General features: G+C 36.5%; 1 protein-coding gene across 5 annotated transcripts in view; it reads right to left on the reverse strand.

Moving 5' to 3' along the window:
- Positions 1–10,761: 10,761 nt before the first annotated feature.
- The window catches only part of LOC118824208 (TOG array regulator of axonemal microtubules protein 1), an 85,333-nt gene continuing 79,525 nt past the window's right edge, over positions 10,762–16,569 (reverse strand). For 4 of the 5 annotated variants that reach the window (XM_036594212.1, XM_036594214.1, XM_036594213.1 and 1 more), the window contains 2 exons: positions 12,911–12,997; positions 10,762–12,454 (listed from right to left, as the gene is read on the reverse strand). In XM_036594212.1, coding sequence (XP_036450105.1) covers positions 12,195–12,454; positions 12,911–12,997 — 347 coding nt within the window. In that variant the 3' untranslated portion in view covers positions 10,762–12,194. Of the gene's footprint in view, positions 12,478–12,910; positions 12,998–16,569 lie in introns of all 5 variants that reach the window. The other variant, XM_036594215.1, reaches the window with a different exon arrangement.

Below are 16,569 nucleotides of genomic sequence, written 5' to 3' on the forward strand. Positions count from 1 at the left end.
ATGATGGACTTCTCAGCTCCATCTTGTGGACGAAGAAAACAATGCATTTGGGTTTCCTATTAGTCTACCAATGAGTTTAGAAAACATCAATAATTACAAAGTGAATTATTATCCTCCACAAAACATTGTGATGTGTTGTATGATTTTATTCTCCCAGCCCTAATAATTACATTTATATTTAAATAAGGTATAAACTCTATCAGAAGTCTTTATCTCATCTTATGTACCAGCACAGTCATTAACCAGTGAAGACATTTTTAATCCACTCACCAACCTGCAGACAAAAAGAGGAAGACCCTGCATACATTTCCACACACTGACAACTGTATATCATTTAATACACAATACATCATTATTTCAGACAGTTTGTTTACTTTCCTTTTTCAGTGCTGTCATTCGTCAGAGTGTAGACTCAGATAGGGAGGCGGTAAAAAGCGCTGTTAGTCATATTTAGATATACAGTCATATGAAAAACTGGATTCATACCTGGAATAGTTAGTATAGCTTAGTATAGTAATAGCTGGTATAAGCCAGTTATGGCTGATTCAAGCACAAGAAGTCATCATATCTTAATATATGTTTATTTACTTACGAGCAGTATTAACTGTTTCAATATGATGGACATGCAGACACATCACTGTAACTTTTTTCTAACACAGTGACTACAGGATGGACACACAAAGGAGCCATAATGACTGTTTCGGGGTAAATAAATACGTTTAAATTCAGATGTCAATAATTGATTTCACTGTTATGTAAAGAATCTGAATCAGCATCTATAACAGAGTCATGACAAAAGCAAACTATGAGACTAAATGAAGAATAATGTAAATAAATTCACTGCTTTACATCATCTCATGTTTTCTTTTTACACGCACTGATCACACGTTTCATTTAATGACACATGCACTCTGTTGTGAGGATCAGGATTATTCATCAGTTACAGATTAAGATTAGCATATGAATAAACAACATATTTAGTAAACCATAATTAAATATATGTGCACAGATCTGCTTTTGGAACAATCCAGCGATTCTAAAACCAACATTATTTTCAAACAATATTGATATTAAGAATATTTGGACTCAATATTGTTTTAAGTCAATCACTCCATGTAAAAAAATCCTCAAGGGAATGTTTATTTATTTGTTGGGTGACAATGTTGCAGCCAAAAAGTCTCCAAATGAACCTTCAGAATCTTACCTTTTTGTTGATATATTGATTATTGAGCAGAGCTGTTTACTGTGTTTAAAGATGATGAATTTATCTCAGACCCAAACAGGGTCCCTTTCCCAGAGCTGTCCAGAGTGCTGAAGTCCATCACCTCTTACTGAAAATAACTGTTTGTTTTATTTTTTCTTTATTTTATTTATTCATACATAAAAAGAACTTGTTCTGTTGGACATATAAGCACGTTTAACATATCACAAACAGTAATAATGAACTAAACCGCTAAACAGAGGATCATCCAGGATCTTTTGAGACAGTAAAACTCATCTCTGTCAGTGTTTTTCAGATGTCAGGCATCGTCTCTAGCAGGTCCAGAATCTCTTCAGAGCAAAAAAGATCCTCTTCAGATGAAACTATGGCATCATAGTGGAGTCAGTTCGAAGTCGAGTACATGGAGGTTCCACTGTGGCCTCTTTATCAGAGGTGGAGTGATCTTCATCAGTAAAGTCCCTCCTCTTCCTCTTCCTCTTCCTCGGCTCTTGCTTCTGCAGCTGATGTGTAAGTAGATCTGCAAATAACATGCATTAATCACAACTGATCCTTTAATGTTCTGTGCTGCTAAGAATGTTCATTAAACATGTCTGTTTAATAAAAAGTAAAAAAGTAACATGGTGGACAGAAAAATTAGAAATAGGGAACAATTATTAAAGGTGCAAAAGTCAATTATTTACACTTTTATTCTTATAAATAACAAGAACTCATATACAATGTAGAACTAGAAGAAAAACAATTGATGTGAAATCAGATTTCTGAGAAAGCCTGTTTGGAAAAACTGAGTTTCGGACAGAAATCTTGTTTGTGTTTATATGAACTTCCTGTCAGTTTTATTACAGACTCTCTCCAATGCCCTTTCACTCCACCCACATCTTACCAAGGTTAGCCCTGCTTAGCTTCAAAGATCAGTCAAGCCTAAGGGTTCCCAGCCTCATACATTAAATTCCAGTATTGGCCATTTAAAGAATCTCACCACTCTATTATGACTCAATAGAGACTGACTTTTTAAAAATTCTTTATTGTGAGTCAAATTTATTTTTATTTCAAAGTAAAGGTTAGGTTCACAACCTGATTGCATGTCTAATGTCAGTCAGTTTTCAATACAAGCCTTGACCAAGCCCCACCTTTCTTAGTTCTGACATGAAACCAGACCAAGAGTTCTCACAGTTTTGTATACAGTGATTGAAGCTGGTAGCCAATACAGGTCTTCTAAAGTACTTCAGTAGAATATATAACCGAGTACATGCAGACTTCCTATGTTCTGCCTTAAGTTTTCTGCTTAGCCCCACAGTATAAACTACTTTTCACTGTATCCAAAGTTTAGTTTCAAAATAGATGTTTTGGTGGAAAAGCTTAGGACTCCCGGGGAGGCAGTGTGGTCTCCCATCCAATTACTAACCAGGACCGGCCTTGCATAGCTTCATAGATCAGTCAAGCCTAAGGGATCCCAGCCCCATAGAGCCACTGGTTGAGGCTGGCTTCCAGTATTGGCCATTTAAAGAATGTCACCACTCTATTATGACTCAACAGACACCGACTGTTTTAAAATTCTTAATTGTGAACCAAATTTATTTTTATTTCAAAGTAAAGGTCAGGTTCAAAACCTGACTGCAACTTCTAATGTCAGTCAGTTTTCAATACAAGCCCTGACCAAGACCCACTTTTTGTAGTTCTGACGTGAGACCAGACCAAGGGTTCTCATAGATTTGTATACACTGTACTGTACAAGTATTTCAGTAGAATATATAACCAAGTACATGCAGACTTCCTATGTTCTGCCTTAAGTCTTCTGTTTAGTCCCACAGTATAAATTATTTGTCACTGTATCCAAAGTTTAGTTTCAAAATAAAAGTTTTGGATGAAAAGCTATGAACTCTCGCCAAGTCAGTATGGTCTCCCATCCAATTACTGACCAGGATTGGCCTTGCTTAGTTTCACAGATCAGTCATAGATAGGCTTATTTGGAAATTGCAAGATTAAATCTTTAGCTGTGTAATGAACATTCCATCTTATAGATGCTTGCAGTTCCTGTCTTATGCATTAAGAGCGCAAGTTTTTTTGGATTTCCTTTCCTTCTTTCTTTCTTCCTTTGCTTCTTTTTGCTGTAATTATTTTGGTAATATGTTACATTAAGGGTGAAATTAATTACTGCATTAGTTAACATTAATAAATCATGAACTTCAACATTATTAAGACATAAATAATGTTTACAACGTATTTAACACTTGTATTAAATGATTTGAATGGTTTGTTAGTGTCAATTAAATAAAAAACACTTGAATTATATCATGTTTTTTCTATGACTATTTTTTTACTTTTTCTTTTTTTACTTTTTTTCTTGTTTATATCTTTGCATTTATTCATTACAGAATACGATTTCATATACTCAATATTTACTATTTCATTTAATATTTAATGTTTAAGAACTATAAAGCAAATTCAAAATTTCTTTACGATGTCTTTTTACAGGTATCATGTATTTTTTCATGCCTTTAAATCTCTCACTTCATTCTCAGCCTTTTGAGAATTGGGCTTGTGCCTTTTTTTCCCCCCTCACCAATCTATAGAACTTCTCAGGTTTTTTCCCCCTCACCAATCTATAGAACTTCTCAGGTGGCAGAGCAGTTCTGTGAACATGACAGAACAAATGCACCTGAAAAAAGCAGAAGCACTTTAAAAAATAAAAATAATATAGTGCTGGATAATTCACTAATGAGTCAAATGAAACGATGGAAAAAGGAAAAAAAATCAGGTTTCCTCCTATCAACCAAACAACCATCACAGGATGAAGTAAATTTAAATTGCCACATTGCTAAATATTCTCCGTCCAAAACCAAAATTCCAGACAGCAAGCATATATTGGTCCACTGGTTTGAAAAGGTAGGCACCCCACTTACTGTTTACCACTGCTGGTCCACCCTCGGACCACCCAAATTATTCACCTGCATACAAGCTCTAACTAGTTTTTAATCTCCTCAAATGCCTTAAATGCCCAGAGACTTTTATTTTAGAAAATAAACTTACACAAATTTTACAAACAACCAAGACAAAAAAAAATGACTAGGCCTAATAAAAAATCATTCTATAGAAAATGTTGCTGACACTGTGCTAGATTAAAATTATTTACTAATCTGATTTACAAAGTGTAACTGAAGAAAGGAAGGAAGGAAAAATCAGTAAATTGGACTGTGAGTGGAAAATGAGCGATGATGAAGTGGACTTCTGTGTAATATTCCGCTTAACCGCCAGTGGACGCGCTGCCATTTTGGGGCGGTCGACATCACTGCTGGACTGCATTCAGTACTATTACAGAGCGGCAGTTAAAAAAAAGATACTGTCCAAAATAATACTATTTCAAGAATATTGCACTGAGAAAGAGGGATAGGATTATATAACGGAGGGAACGCGGCGATCCACGCTCATGTTTCTGAGACGCGTATTGTTTGTGTAATGTTTATGTGTAGAGATGGCTGTGTGGTTGGTGATGCGCAACCTGTTGATGTGATTGTTTTTGCTCTGGTTTTATATTAAACTTATTTAATTTAATAATCGATTCAGGGGATCTTAACGTTATGTAGTAGTTATTTATTTACAATGATGGTTAATACATTGTAGCTAGGCAAGTTATAGCATTTCTTAATCCGTGTAGATATAATAGATTAACGTTAGCACACAAACCTGAAGTTAGCTTCTTATTTGCCAGCATCTTGTTCAAATTTTCCTGTTCCACTGTAAATGGTGCATCAGCCAGCATCTTGTTCGAAGCCAATATAGCTTTGTCCTTCTTACTGTGTTTTGAGAGGTTTATTTTTATTTTGATGGGGCCCACTCTCATCTGGACAAGGGTGGTAGCACTGTAAGAGTCATGTTCTTTGATTTTTCCAGTGCCTTTAATACCTTTTAGCCCCTCCAACTGAGAGATAAGCTGGCGAGTATGCAAGTTGATCCGCACCTGATCTCTTGAATTACTAACTACCTCACGGGGAGATCACAGTATGTCAGGCCGAAGGACTGCACAGGAGCACCACAAGGGACTGTACTTTCCACTTTTCTCTTTACACTGTACACCTGAGACTTTAAGTACAACTCTGAGACGTGCCACATGCAGAGGTTTTCTGATGACACTGCCATTGTGGCGTGTGTAAGGGAAGGGCAGGAGGAGGAGTACAGGAACCTGGTGAAGGACTTTGTGTCATGGTGCTGTAGGAACAGACTGCTACTGAACACTTCCAAGACCAAGGAGATGGTGGTGGATTTTCACAGGGCTGGGCCACTCACACAGCCAATCTCTACTGAGGGGGCTGAAGTGGAGAGGGTTCTATCAGACCATAGTTGCCAGCTGTCTTTTTTGTGCTGTGGTGTGCTGGGGAAGAAGCATGAAAAAGAGAGACAGATGCAACTGGACAAGCCAGTCAGGCATGCAGGGTCAGTGGCTGGTGTGAAACTGGGCTCTGTGGTTAAGGTGGCTGAGAGAAGGACATTGCACAAACTGTTCCTCATTATGGAGGATGATGGCCTGCTGCACACCATCATCATGGACAAGAGGAGCATGTTTAGTGGCAGGTTGCTGTCACAGAGCTGCTCAACCAACAGACTTCAGAATCTTCTTCAGAATCTTTTGTCCCTAGAGCCATAAGGCTCTTCAACTCTTCACAGTGGGGCCAGAAGAGGAGAGAGAAGAGGGAAGAGGATAGATTACGACTGAATCTCTTCTGCTAAATTACAGGTTTATTTTATCTATCTGCACATATGGACACCTTACTGTACATATTGCACTTTCTGCACATCTTTTCACACATCTTGCACATCTGGACACTATTCCACACCTAGACACTTTATTTCATTACCAATATATGCACATATTTATTCAGTATTGTCATTATATGCTGTTACACTCAAAAAATGATTTATGGCCATCATAAACATTAAGCAAATATTTTATATAAAACTTATTTAAAAAACATAAAAATATACTTTACTTATTTATATTCATTAGAAGCAACCCAATTGGGATAAATCCAAAACTGATTTAATTGAATTGTATAAGACCTATTAGATTTTTCCACTAAATCTTATTAGGAGGCACTGCGCATGTGCAATAGTAACAGGAAACGCATCATCAACCAGGAAATTGCTTCAGCTGGCACAGTGGACATAAAATGGCTCTTTTTATTTTTACAATCTCCTGCCATCCTTTGATATACAGTGCTACTGCAATGAAATAGTGATGCGAATTAACTTAATTTGTGTTTTTAATGTTTTTGACCATATATTAATGTTTCATTTTGCTTATTTTGAGAAATACTCTAGACAACACCAGCAAACTAGCTACCTAGCATCCTTGCTAGGTCTGCTGTCATGTTAACGGGTACAAAAGGTAGATTAAATAAACAATGGGAGTGATTTATTGTGAAGCATAGTATATAAAGATGTATTCCATTAATATTCAAACCAACAGTTCATGGTTTTTTGTAACTGTAGGTGACCTCAACATATTAGCATGGCATGACGTGACTGATAGCGTTAGCTAGCTAACTTGCAAGATGGTTAGCATGAGAGTTGCACCTCAATAGGAATGTTGTGTGCACATAAACATTTGCTTTGATTAGTAGTTAAGTTGCGAGTGAACAGAAATTCTACACCAGGGAATTTGATCACAGCTAAAATATCTAAAGTTATATTTATTAATTTCACATTAGACTTTAAAGTTTACATGTGTCTTGTAATGTGCATCAGCAAATACTGTTTAAAACTGTTTGGAATACAATTAATGTTTGTGAATTTAATATGTATTGTAATTTAATACATTTACACAGTCTAAGCAATTGTGCTGTGAACACAGAAGGTAGTATTAACTCTTTAGAAATACATAAATGTTATGTAAAAGAATTGCATAAATCCTACAAGTACTTCTAATTTAAACGTTATTTAATTCATTCAGGTTAACTGAACATGATGGAGAAACAAATTATAATACCATTTTTTTTACATTGGATTTATGTATTTAAATTGAATGGAAAATTGACATTTAATAATAGACATAAATTTTAACTTTTGGGCTTAAATATTTTTTGAGAGTACCTGCGACTCCTTGTACATTCATTATAGCCCTGCCTATTTTATCTCAGGTTATAGATCTTATTGCATATTTTTGGATATTTCTTTTTGTATATATGCCTGTAAATAGGCTTTTGTATATATTCTTCTTTTTATATTTTATCACCCTTTTTATTATAACTGTTCTGTGTTGTGTGACTGCTACTGGCTGCAAAATTTCCTTCAGGATCAAGTGTCAACTTGTCTGTCTGTCTGTCTATCTATCTATCTATCTATCTATGTATGTATCTTTTATTTTTATGTTTATTAAGATTAGAATTAATTCACGCATTGATGGATTTGCTGATGTGTGTCAGTTTCTACCGGAGCTCGTCCTAAACTCAGTTTTTAACGTCAGGTGCTGACTGAATACTTTTCTGCTGGTGCGGACGGCTAATTAGCACAATCAGTTATTAAAGAAATAAAAGCTACCGAGAGCATTCCGTGCAACATAGATTAATCTATGTCTGAGGATTATAACAAAACAAATGTGCTGAAAATCGGTAATAAGAAAGGCCGATTTAATCCTGAGAACTCATCGGATCTTGACCGCTCCAACATGGCGGATGCGCAGACGTATTGCCTCAGATAGAGAACATCAGACAACGCTGCACCTAGGTATGCAGAGAACCAACCCCCTCTTCACAAAGATGTAACCACCGATAACCTAGTAGACGACCGCTGCCGTCGAGTTTTCCTTCAACAAAAGAGACAATTTCCTCCGAGTCTACCTGGTTTTAGTGGCTCTAAAACGCCGTCGTACATATCTCCTTAGTTCGCTGGTCTGGCCTGCAGTACTATGTAGGTCCAGCGTAGCTCCACAGGAGTAATCAACTCAGCGGAACAATAAAAATTCTGCTGGCCACCAGTAAACTTCGAACTGGGCAGACCGACTCTCCATAGAATCCTAGGCTGAATCTTTCGGGGAAGGAGGGGATATGTAAATTCAGCGCATTCTTCCTTATGCCTTAACTAAGAGACGGGTCTAATTGCAGCACCATATGAGGGCGTTTCTGTGATGGAGACACGCCCCCCAGGAACGCCCGTCATGTGACGTCAGGGGCAGGTGGGATTTGGAGTAAAAGCTACAGTAAAGTGAGTAAACAGAGCTAGGAAGGCGTTTTAGGGCAGCTGTTAATAAAAATAAAAATGGTAGACTTTGAGAATAAAGTCGTAATATTTCGAGATTAAAGACGTTAAGTTACGAGACTAAAAGCGATATTTCGAGGATTAAGTGCTAACTGTAGGGGTGCTGCCATAACGCGTAGGGGTCTCGGTTGCTGTACTGGCGACGGCAAAGACGCTGAGCGCGCCAGAGTTCCACTCACTCCTGTCTCTTTGTAGATCGATCATTTTGATCATCATTTCCATTGTCTGTGAAACTTCATGCCCTCTTTGAATGGCGCGGAGATGTAGCCACCGATAGCCGTGTAGACGATCCTGTCTGTGGTTCTCCTTCAACAAAACAGACAGTTTCCTCCGAGTCCGTCTGGCTCTTTATTCTAAATAAACACAGTCTCCTGCTCAGCCGTTTCAGCCGTTTCTTATACTAATAACAGGCAGGTGCTGATGTGGAGGAGAGACAGGGAGTCTTAATATTTCTTCATGGGTGAAATCGATATGAAAGTGTAACTCCACCAACTCAACGCCCCTCATTTAACAGGAGGAGGTGCTGCCTTCCCTTTTACAGACCCTTTGGCCGTTATATTGCGAGCTTTCCTGGTATTAATGCCACTGTAATGTCGTAATTCTACAGTATTATCATCCAAATATTATTACTTTCTTCTCAAAATATTACGATTTTACTCAAGAAAATACGACTTTTTCTCGAAATATTACGACTTTATTCTCGAAATCTACTATTCATATTTTTTTAACAGTGGCCCTAAAACGCCCTCGTACAGAACACCGCGAAAAAAATGGGAAAGATTAATAAGGTCGAAATCAACGAGCGCTTTCATTGCAGATTATGATGTCGCTAAGTTTACTGTTACATTACCATTTTAGTACGACCTTAAAACTTGTGGAAAATAAGCACATGGTTGCTTAATAGTCAACAATACTCAACCTTGCCAGTTAAGTTATTGTGCAAGCTGGCAGCACCACGGTAACCCCTGCTGAATAAAACCATTAGGATTAAAATCTAATGGTTTTTGCCTCCTAATGGTTACCATTAGAGACCACTAGTTTCCAAGTAGAATTAGAAATGTATCTGGAACCTTTACACTATCAACCCATAAAGAAAAGCCAAAATGCATTACAAACCCCCAAGAACCAACAGAAACTCTTAGTGGTTTCTATGTTTTGTTCTCAGCAGGGACGTTAATATTATAATCCACTATTACACATTAATTTAAATAACGACTGGTATGGAGCAGATTGCGTAGTACTGCTGAAAACACTGCTGATTGCTACCGTTATGATAGGCATACAGACCGCAAGTTCAAGTCGGGGATCACAAAACCGCGAGACAGAACTCTATACAAATCACCAGAAGCTATACATTACATATAAATATTTGTTTTTAAATGCCAACATTAGGTAAATATGTACAAACAATATTAATTTAGTATTAGTAACGTCTTTACAAATACTGATGTATTTTCCCCATTGAGTCGTACCCACCAATGAGAGAAGCCATTTTGCAGATATATCGGTCAATGAATGATAAGTGGGCGTTCCTGATGTGGGCGTTCTTGTTTTACGGAAACGCCTTTCATTGCAGTTCGACTCTATTAGGGAAGCAAGTCACAAATACATCTTTGTGAACCTACTACTGTTTGAAGCAAACGTTTAAGCACTGTTGTGTACGCGGCACTGAGCACATGGTAGACCGAAAGTTTCCTGCTGCTCCAGACAGCAACTAGCACGATGATTCACTTATGAAATAGCAAAAAAAAAAAAATCAACCAAGAGCCTTTAAAGTGACATGCCTCTCAAAATAATGCAAAAAGAAAAAGACTCCTTTAATGTCACAAAACCCAATGTCAACCCTCTTAATTACAAACAAACTGAAAAATGACCTATTTTGCCAGTATTTATGAAAATATTTATATACTAATAAATGAGTCACATTAATCTGATTGTAACATTTCTTTCTAAAATCCAGTCATATTTGATTCTGTTTTCTCTTCAGGTTATGAGGGCCCGGATGTGTGCTGTTTCTGTGTTAAGACAGTAATTAGCTTAGGAATCAATAAAGTGTTGAAGCATTTCCCCCCTACTTGCAATTCCTTTCAGATAGCCAAATGTTCTTAATGGGGCTGATTATATACAAACAAGAATGCATACAAAACTGATATTTATGCTGATCAATAGGTTTTCTCATAGTTTAATGGCTTTTATTCAATGTAGTGGCAGGAATAACAAAACATAATAGGAACTGAAAATGTGAAAGATTATTTATAAATAACAATCATAATTACTATAAATATTTGTGTTCTTTTTTTGTCCTAAAAGGCTGTGAATAATGGTATTTATAATCATTCTACAATGAAGTAAACATTTTTCCTTTTTTCCTTTTGGATAAAATTGGAATTGGAAAATTGGAAAAATTCTGTATTTTATTTTGATATATTTTGTGGCAGGATTGGGCAGTTTGTTTATGTTTGTCACACTGGGGTATTCTGTCATTTTTCACACACTTTTGCCCTTTACCTGTGAAGAAATGAGAAAACGATGTGTGTTGTAAATATAAATTCATAAATGTTTACAGAAATAAAACATTTATTATATTGATCAATCTACATACCACATTGAGTATAGTTTATAATTTAATTTAACTTCAGATTTCAAAATAAACTACTTGAGACTGGCACTATACTAAATAAGAATTAGAGATCTGGGCATAAATGTGTGTGTTGCCTATTAATATACCTGCTAGTTTTGAGCCAGCTTTCATCATTTTGCCTGTTCACCAGAAATACAGTTGTTTTACATCCAGATTTCATTCTGGTGTTGGCGTACATCAAATTGTCTGACTAGTACAAATACATTCTTTTCATTCCACCAATAAATGTGTTCATGCAAAATTGTTAGGACTAGGGTCCCACTTATAACAAAGGCCATAATTACTCAGTTAAGTTACTACGGAAGTGTTCATCTATGCATATGATGCATTGCATATTGCAACATTATACAGCAAGTACATTAAGGTAATACTGTGCCTCTACACTTCTTAACTACACAGTAGAAATGTTTTTTGTAAATAACTTTTACTTGCACAAAGGTTTAGAACAACCACTTAGGACTCTTCATATTCAAGTTTTATCACAAACATCAAAAAATAAGGGTACACAGCCTTTTCATTTTGCATTCCAAAAATTACATTCTGCATGGTTGTCTCAGGATATGTCAGCATTTTGAAAAACCCACAAACAGAAAAATAACAGTAACAATCTCAGAAAAATGTATAGCTATAGTCACCATGCAACTTATGAGGATAGTGTTAATGTTTCAAAGTGCAAAAAGAGCAGCGCTCTTGAAAATATTAATCCTGATTCCATAAACTAAAATCTGTACTCCTATACTGAAGGACTTTTCAGGACTTAATGTCCTGCTACTTCAAAGTTTTAAAAATCTTTTTTTTTGTAGCTTTTTCTTGTTCGTTTTTTCTAAAGTGCAAACTTTCTGAGAAATGCAAAAACATATCTACCGTAAAGTACTATAAATGTTTGTAATCTGTGTTGTTTTGGTCTGGACATCTTAGTCATAGATCTCAAGGCTGGGAGGTTCTTCAGGAACAGATTCTTTTTTTCTTTTCTTGTTAAAAAAGTACAGGCACTGTAAGAAATTCAAGAACACATTTCTTGAAGTAGAATTCATGTTTGATTAATTGAGTGTAGTTGTCATCTGGACATTTGGGTGGGATATCTCATGGGGTTGGAAGGTTCTTCAAAAAGTGATTCAGGCTCTGGTGAATGTTCAAAGGTTGAGAAGCAGCACAATCTATCAATGCTTGGCCCATGTGCGTGTAAAGGGCTTGGCACAGGTTGGCAGTGGCCCCTCTCACACTACCGCCCCTCCCACGGACAGTGCCACTGTTGCTTGAAGTCCCCAAGAGGTGCCAGAGTAGAGGCAGCACTTTCTGCTCTACTAGCTGTGGTTTGCGTGGGTACAGCTCCTTAACCAGTTCTACAAAATGAGAAAAAAACAAACTGACAACACTAAGCATGCCATGAGCTCAAGAGCATTTCAGGAAAAGGATTCAGAGGATTAAGATATGACAGTAGTGCTGAGGCAAAACTCTAACTTGGGTTTACATGTAAATAAATTTTTCCAGTGGCTAACCAACCTAACCAAGAATTTTCCATCACATTTTTACCCTATTTGAAAAAGTGAAAACTACTTGAAGTCTTTGGTTATGATTACTGACATGACTGATGTTCCACTCAGATGAGATGGCATTCACTGACAAATTTAAAACTAGACTGAATGATTTTAGAATCAGTGGCATTGTATTATGATTACTATGCATTATGACATTTTTGGCACAGCAAACTGCCAATAGTGTTTCTTGAAACAGTTGACTGTGCAAACTCTCCATGATCACGTCAAAGGCTAAATGCACCATGGATATCTTGTACTTACCTGCAACTTTATCAACAAGGTCCACTTTAGCCTTCCCACTGAGAAACTGAGCCTTTGTGCAAAAGATCTGAAGAAGAATCGTGTTGTCTGAAAAATGAGCAACAATTGGTAACATATGGTAACTTGTTTAATTTCTCTGAAATGTATTTTGCTCATTTTGCATTGAAAATTAAAAACTCAAACCAGCTAAAGAGAATGGCTAATTATGATCACTAAATATACATGCATTGCATACTCCATTCTAACTTCAAAAGATCACACCAAAATCCTAGTGCACAATCATCCGTTTTCACAATAAACAGAGCAGAAGAATCCATCTATTCTAACCCACAAGATACGTTAACATAACTTTTTTTAAACATCACCAGTTTAAACATTTTATGAAGATAATGCATGATGCACATCAGGCTGTGAGTTTGATATCATGTCATTGCTATTTTAGCTTACATCCATGTCCTGACAAGCCTAAATCTGAAGGTGTGTGAATGTGTATGTAAAGTTATGAAAAAGAAATATCAGTAAGTCTACACTATCAACTAAAATCATTCATTAAAACCATTTTAAAGTAGAAGACATCCACAAGTAGCACTAGCTGAGAAAACAGTAAGAGATGTGCATAAAAGTAAACGTCAGCTAGCTAACGCAAACAGTGAGAAAGTTCAACTTCAGCTAAAAAGCTCCACATAACTTTTCACGAGTCAACTAATCAAAAACAAGGACATGTCAAATTGAACCAGAGAGCGAACATAGGGCAGTAGCACAGTTTTGCTCGTATTTACAATTTAAAAAATATTCTACTCGAGAGAAAAAATATTTATACACTGGCATTTTAGCCTTTCTCCTCCCAAAAAAATTCACTAAGTGCAAGTTTCATGAGAACAGACATACTCTATTCTCAGTGGCGGTGCCATACGTTTTTTACAGAGCTGCTAAAACCTTTGACAAGGGGGTGCTTTACCTATGGCTGTTGTGGTAGCAAGATTAGTGATTGACCCATACTGGCCCACAGTTTTAGCTACACACTGAAATTAGTGTGAAGATGATATTAAGTTGCAGTATTCAAGCGCACATCTAGGACTTGCTGTCACCTTACTTTCATCAACACTGGGTAGAAAATGACACATTCTATCAAGGATGGGATCCATCATTTATAAGTCCTACAGGTACATTGTGTGAACATAGCTGGAGCTTAAAATTCAAATGCTGGTGCACCGACAAAGAACTGAAGGCTTGAGGCAATCGCAGCTAGCAACAGTTGCTAATCAGTGACTGGAGGGCCAACAAAAAGGCAGAGCTTGGCGGAGAGTGTAATGATTTGACTGGCCATAATACAGTGACAACGATCAAAGAAAACAAATCAAATTTCTTTATCTTAAAAATGCAGCTTTTTTGTTTTAATATTCTGTTCTCATTGCAGTAAAGAAAATGATGAGTTAATCCACTCTAAGTTAATTTTGAGTTATGGTACATTTAAACACCACAAGCCCTGCACTATATATTTTTTTCCAGAAATATGATTGTGATGTGCCATGGTACCGTGGTGTTGTGGTGGTCCTTACAGCCATGATCACAGGACCTCCATGATGCTTGGTCCCCCATGTGATCAGAAACAGAATAAAAATACTGCTATTTGTTTGTGCTGGTTTGTGCTGTAGGAATCATCATTTGTGCTGGTACCGTTTTTGAAAAATTAAATGTATTTTATTACCTGTGGTGTCACTCAGCCCCCTCATCAATGTCTACATTGCAAAAAAGTCTCTTTCATTTGTGCTATCTTTGTGCTGCTAAAATAAACATTTATGCTATTTTAATTCTCAAGTTATTAAGCAATGAGGTTTGAAATGTGATGTCACTCAGCTCCCTATCAGCAGCTAAATCTATATATATTTATTTTAACTACATGTAGTAAAATGTCATTATTCCTAACTATATATTAACTACATGATCTACTATCTCCAGCTGATGATGATGATCTGAGAAACATGCATTTTGTCTCCTGCTTTAATTATTCAGGTTCATGATTGCCTTGAGCAGAACTAAAAGTGACTGAGTAGAAGTGATGATTAAAATTTCTAAACTGTTTTAAGCACATTTTCATAATGAATCAAGAAGCATAATTATTGTGAGATTACATGTTAATGTCACTCTTTTGCTGTGTGCTATTGTTAATTTGTGACTAAGAATCCTTACAATTATCCCAATAACAGCTCTAGACTTCTTGTGTATATTCCTATCTGTCCCATCTCAAAGGATTCTTTCAATTTTATTTTTACAACCAACAAATTGCAAAGCTAGTAGTTTGTTATATTTAAAATTTCAAATTCCAAAAAAGCTTTTAATATGGTATAGGGTCAGGAAGCCTTAAATTTAGCTTCAATATTGCATGCAGAAATAAAATATTCATAGGTGTGATAGAAATGTAGGAATAATTTTCAAAGACTAACGTTTGTACATAAATAGCATGACATAAAAAGTACAGCCTCTAAAAAATTGACCAGTTGTGGGAATTTATTAACATTAAACCAAACAGCTTAAAGTGAAATACTCTTCCTAGCATATTTATATAGTTAAAATTTCAGTTCAATCTGTAGGCAAATTAAATATTTAAGATGTAATTTAGTATTAATGGGGCAAACTTAAAAAAAACTATAACTTTTTCATTTTTCTTTAGAGACCAGACAGGTTATTGCTATGCTGCCATGAACAATATTTTTTGTGACTGATTGAAGGTCAGCATTTTAGTGTCAGCTAATGGTAATGTTTTGACTAAGAGTTAACTAGGTACACAAATTACTTGTGTGTACGCATATCTTGTGGAAGGTGGAAAAGACTTATGAACTGGTAACCTAATTGAATTTATGAACATTTTCCCATAATTTTTCCCCCATCACCTGCATAGTGCTGCACTTGTGTGTTCTTTTTAGTGGGTATCAGAAGATTTTTTACATTGGCATTTTGACAAGTTATGTGACCTAAACCCATGCCAAAAAGGTTACTTCAGCAGAAGACATGTAAGCAGGAAGAAGCAGCAGGTCTGAAGTTTTGTGTGTAAACGATGTGCAAGACTGTGTGTACATTTAGAACTACTCCTAATCATGCACATGCAGAAACCTTTAATGTTGAAGAATGTGACTGTGGGCAAATGATTGAGAAGCACAAACTCACACTTACTGTCAACCATTTACCAAAATCAACGGAATGACTGTTTACTATGGAGCTCATATGGATGAGGTGCAAACAGATGTCACAGATAACAGCTGATTTAGATTTATAGTTCATAGAAATCATATATAAGGACCACTGCAGAGCAGGTATCATTTGGGTAGTGAATCATTCTCAGCACTGCAGTGACACTGATGTCTCTGGGCGTTTTCACACTGGAGCCGTTTCAGCGTCTGAAGTAGACTCAGACCGCTGAGTCATGGTTTCTTTTGCATATGTGAACACGCCAAACGAACTCAGACCCCCCTAAACGGCCCTAAAAACGAACCGAACTGAGACCACCTCTCGAGCTGGTCTCAGTTCGGTTCGTTTGTAGTTCGTTTTGTGGTTCGATCAATTTGTGCATTGTGAAAACAAAACAGCCCCAGTCCGCTTTAGCTTTGCTTTATGGTGAAGACCTCGATGCTCGCCGTACACACAGTCTTCAGCACTTCAGC

The sequence above is a fragment of the Colossoma macropomum genome, unplaced genomic scaffold, assembly GCF_904425465.1.
Source record: "Colossoma macropomum unplaced genomic scaffold, Colossoma_macropomum, whole genome shotgun sequence".
Lineage (NCBI taxonomy): Eukaryota > Metazoa > Chordata > Actinopteri > Characiformes > Serrasalmidae > Colossoma > Colossoma macropomum.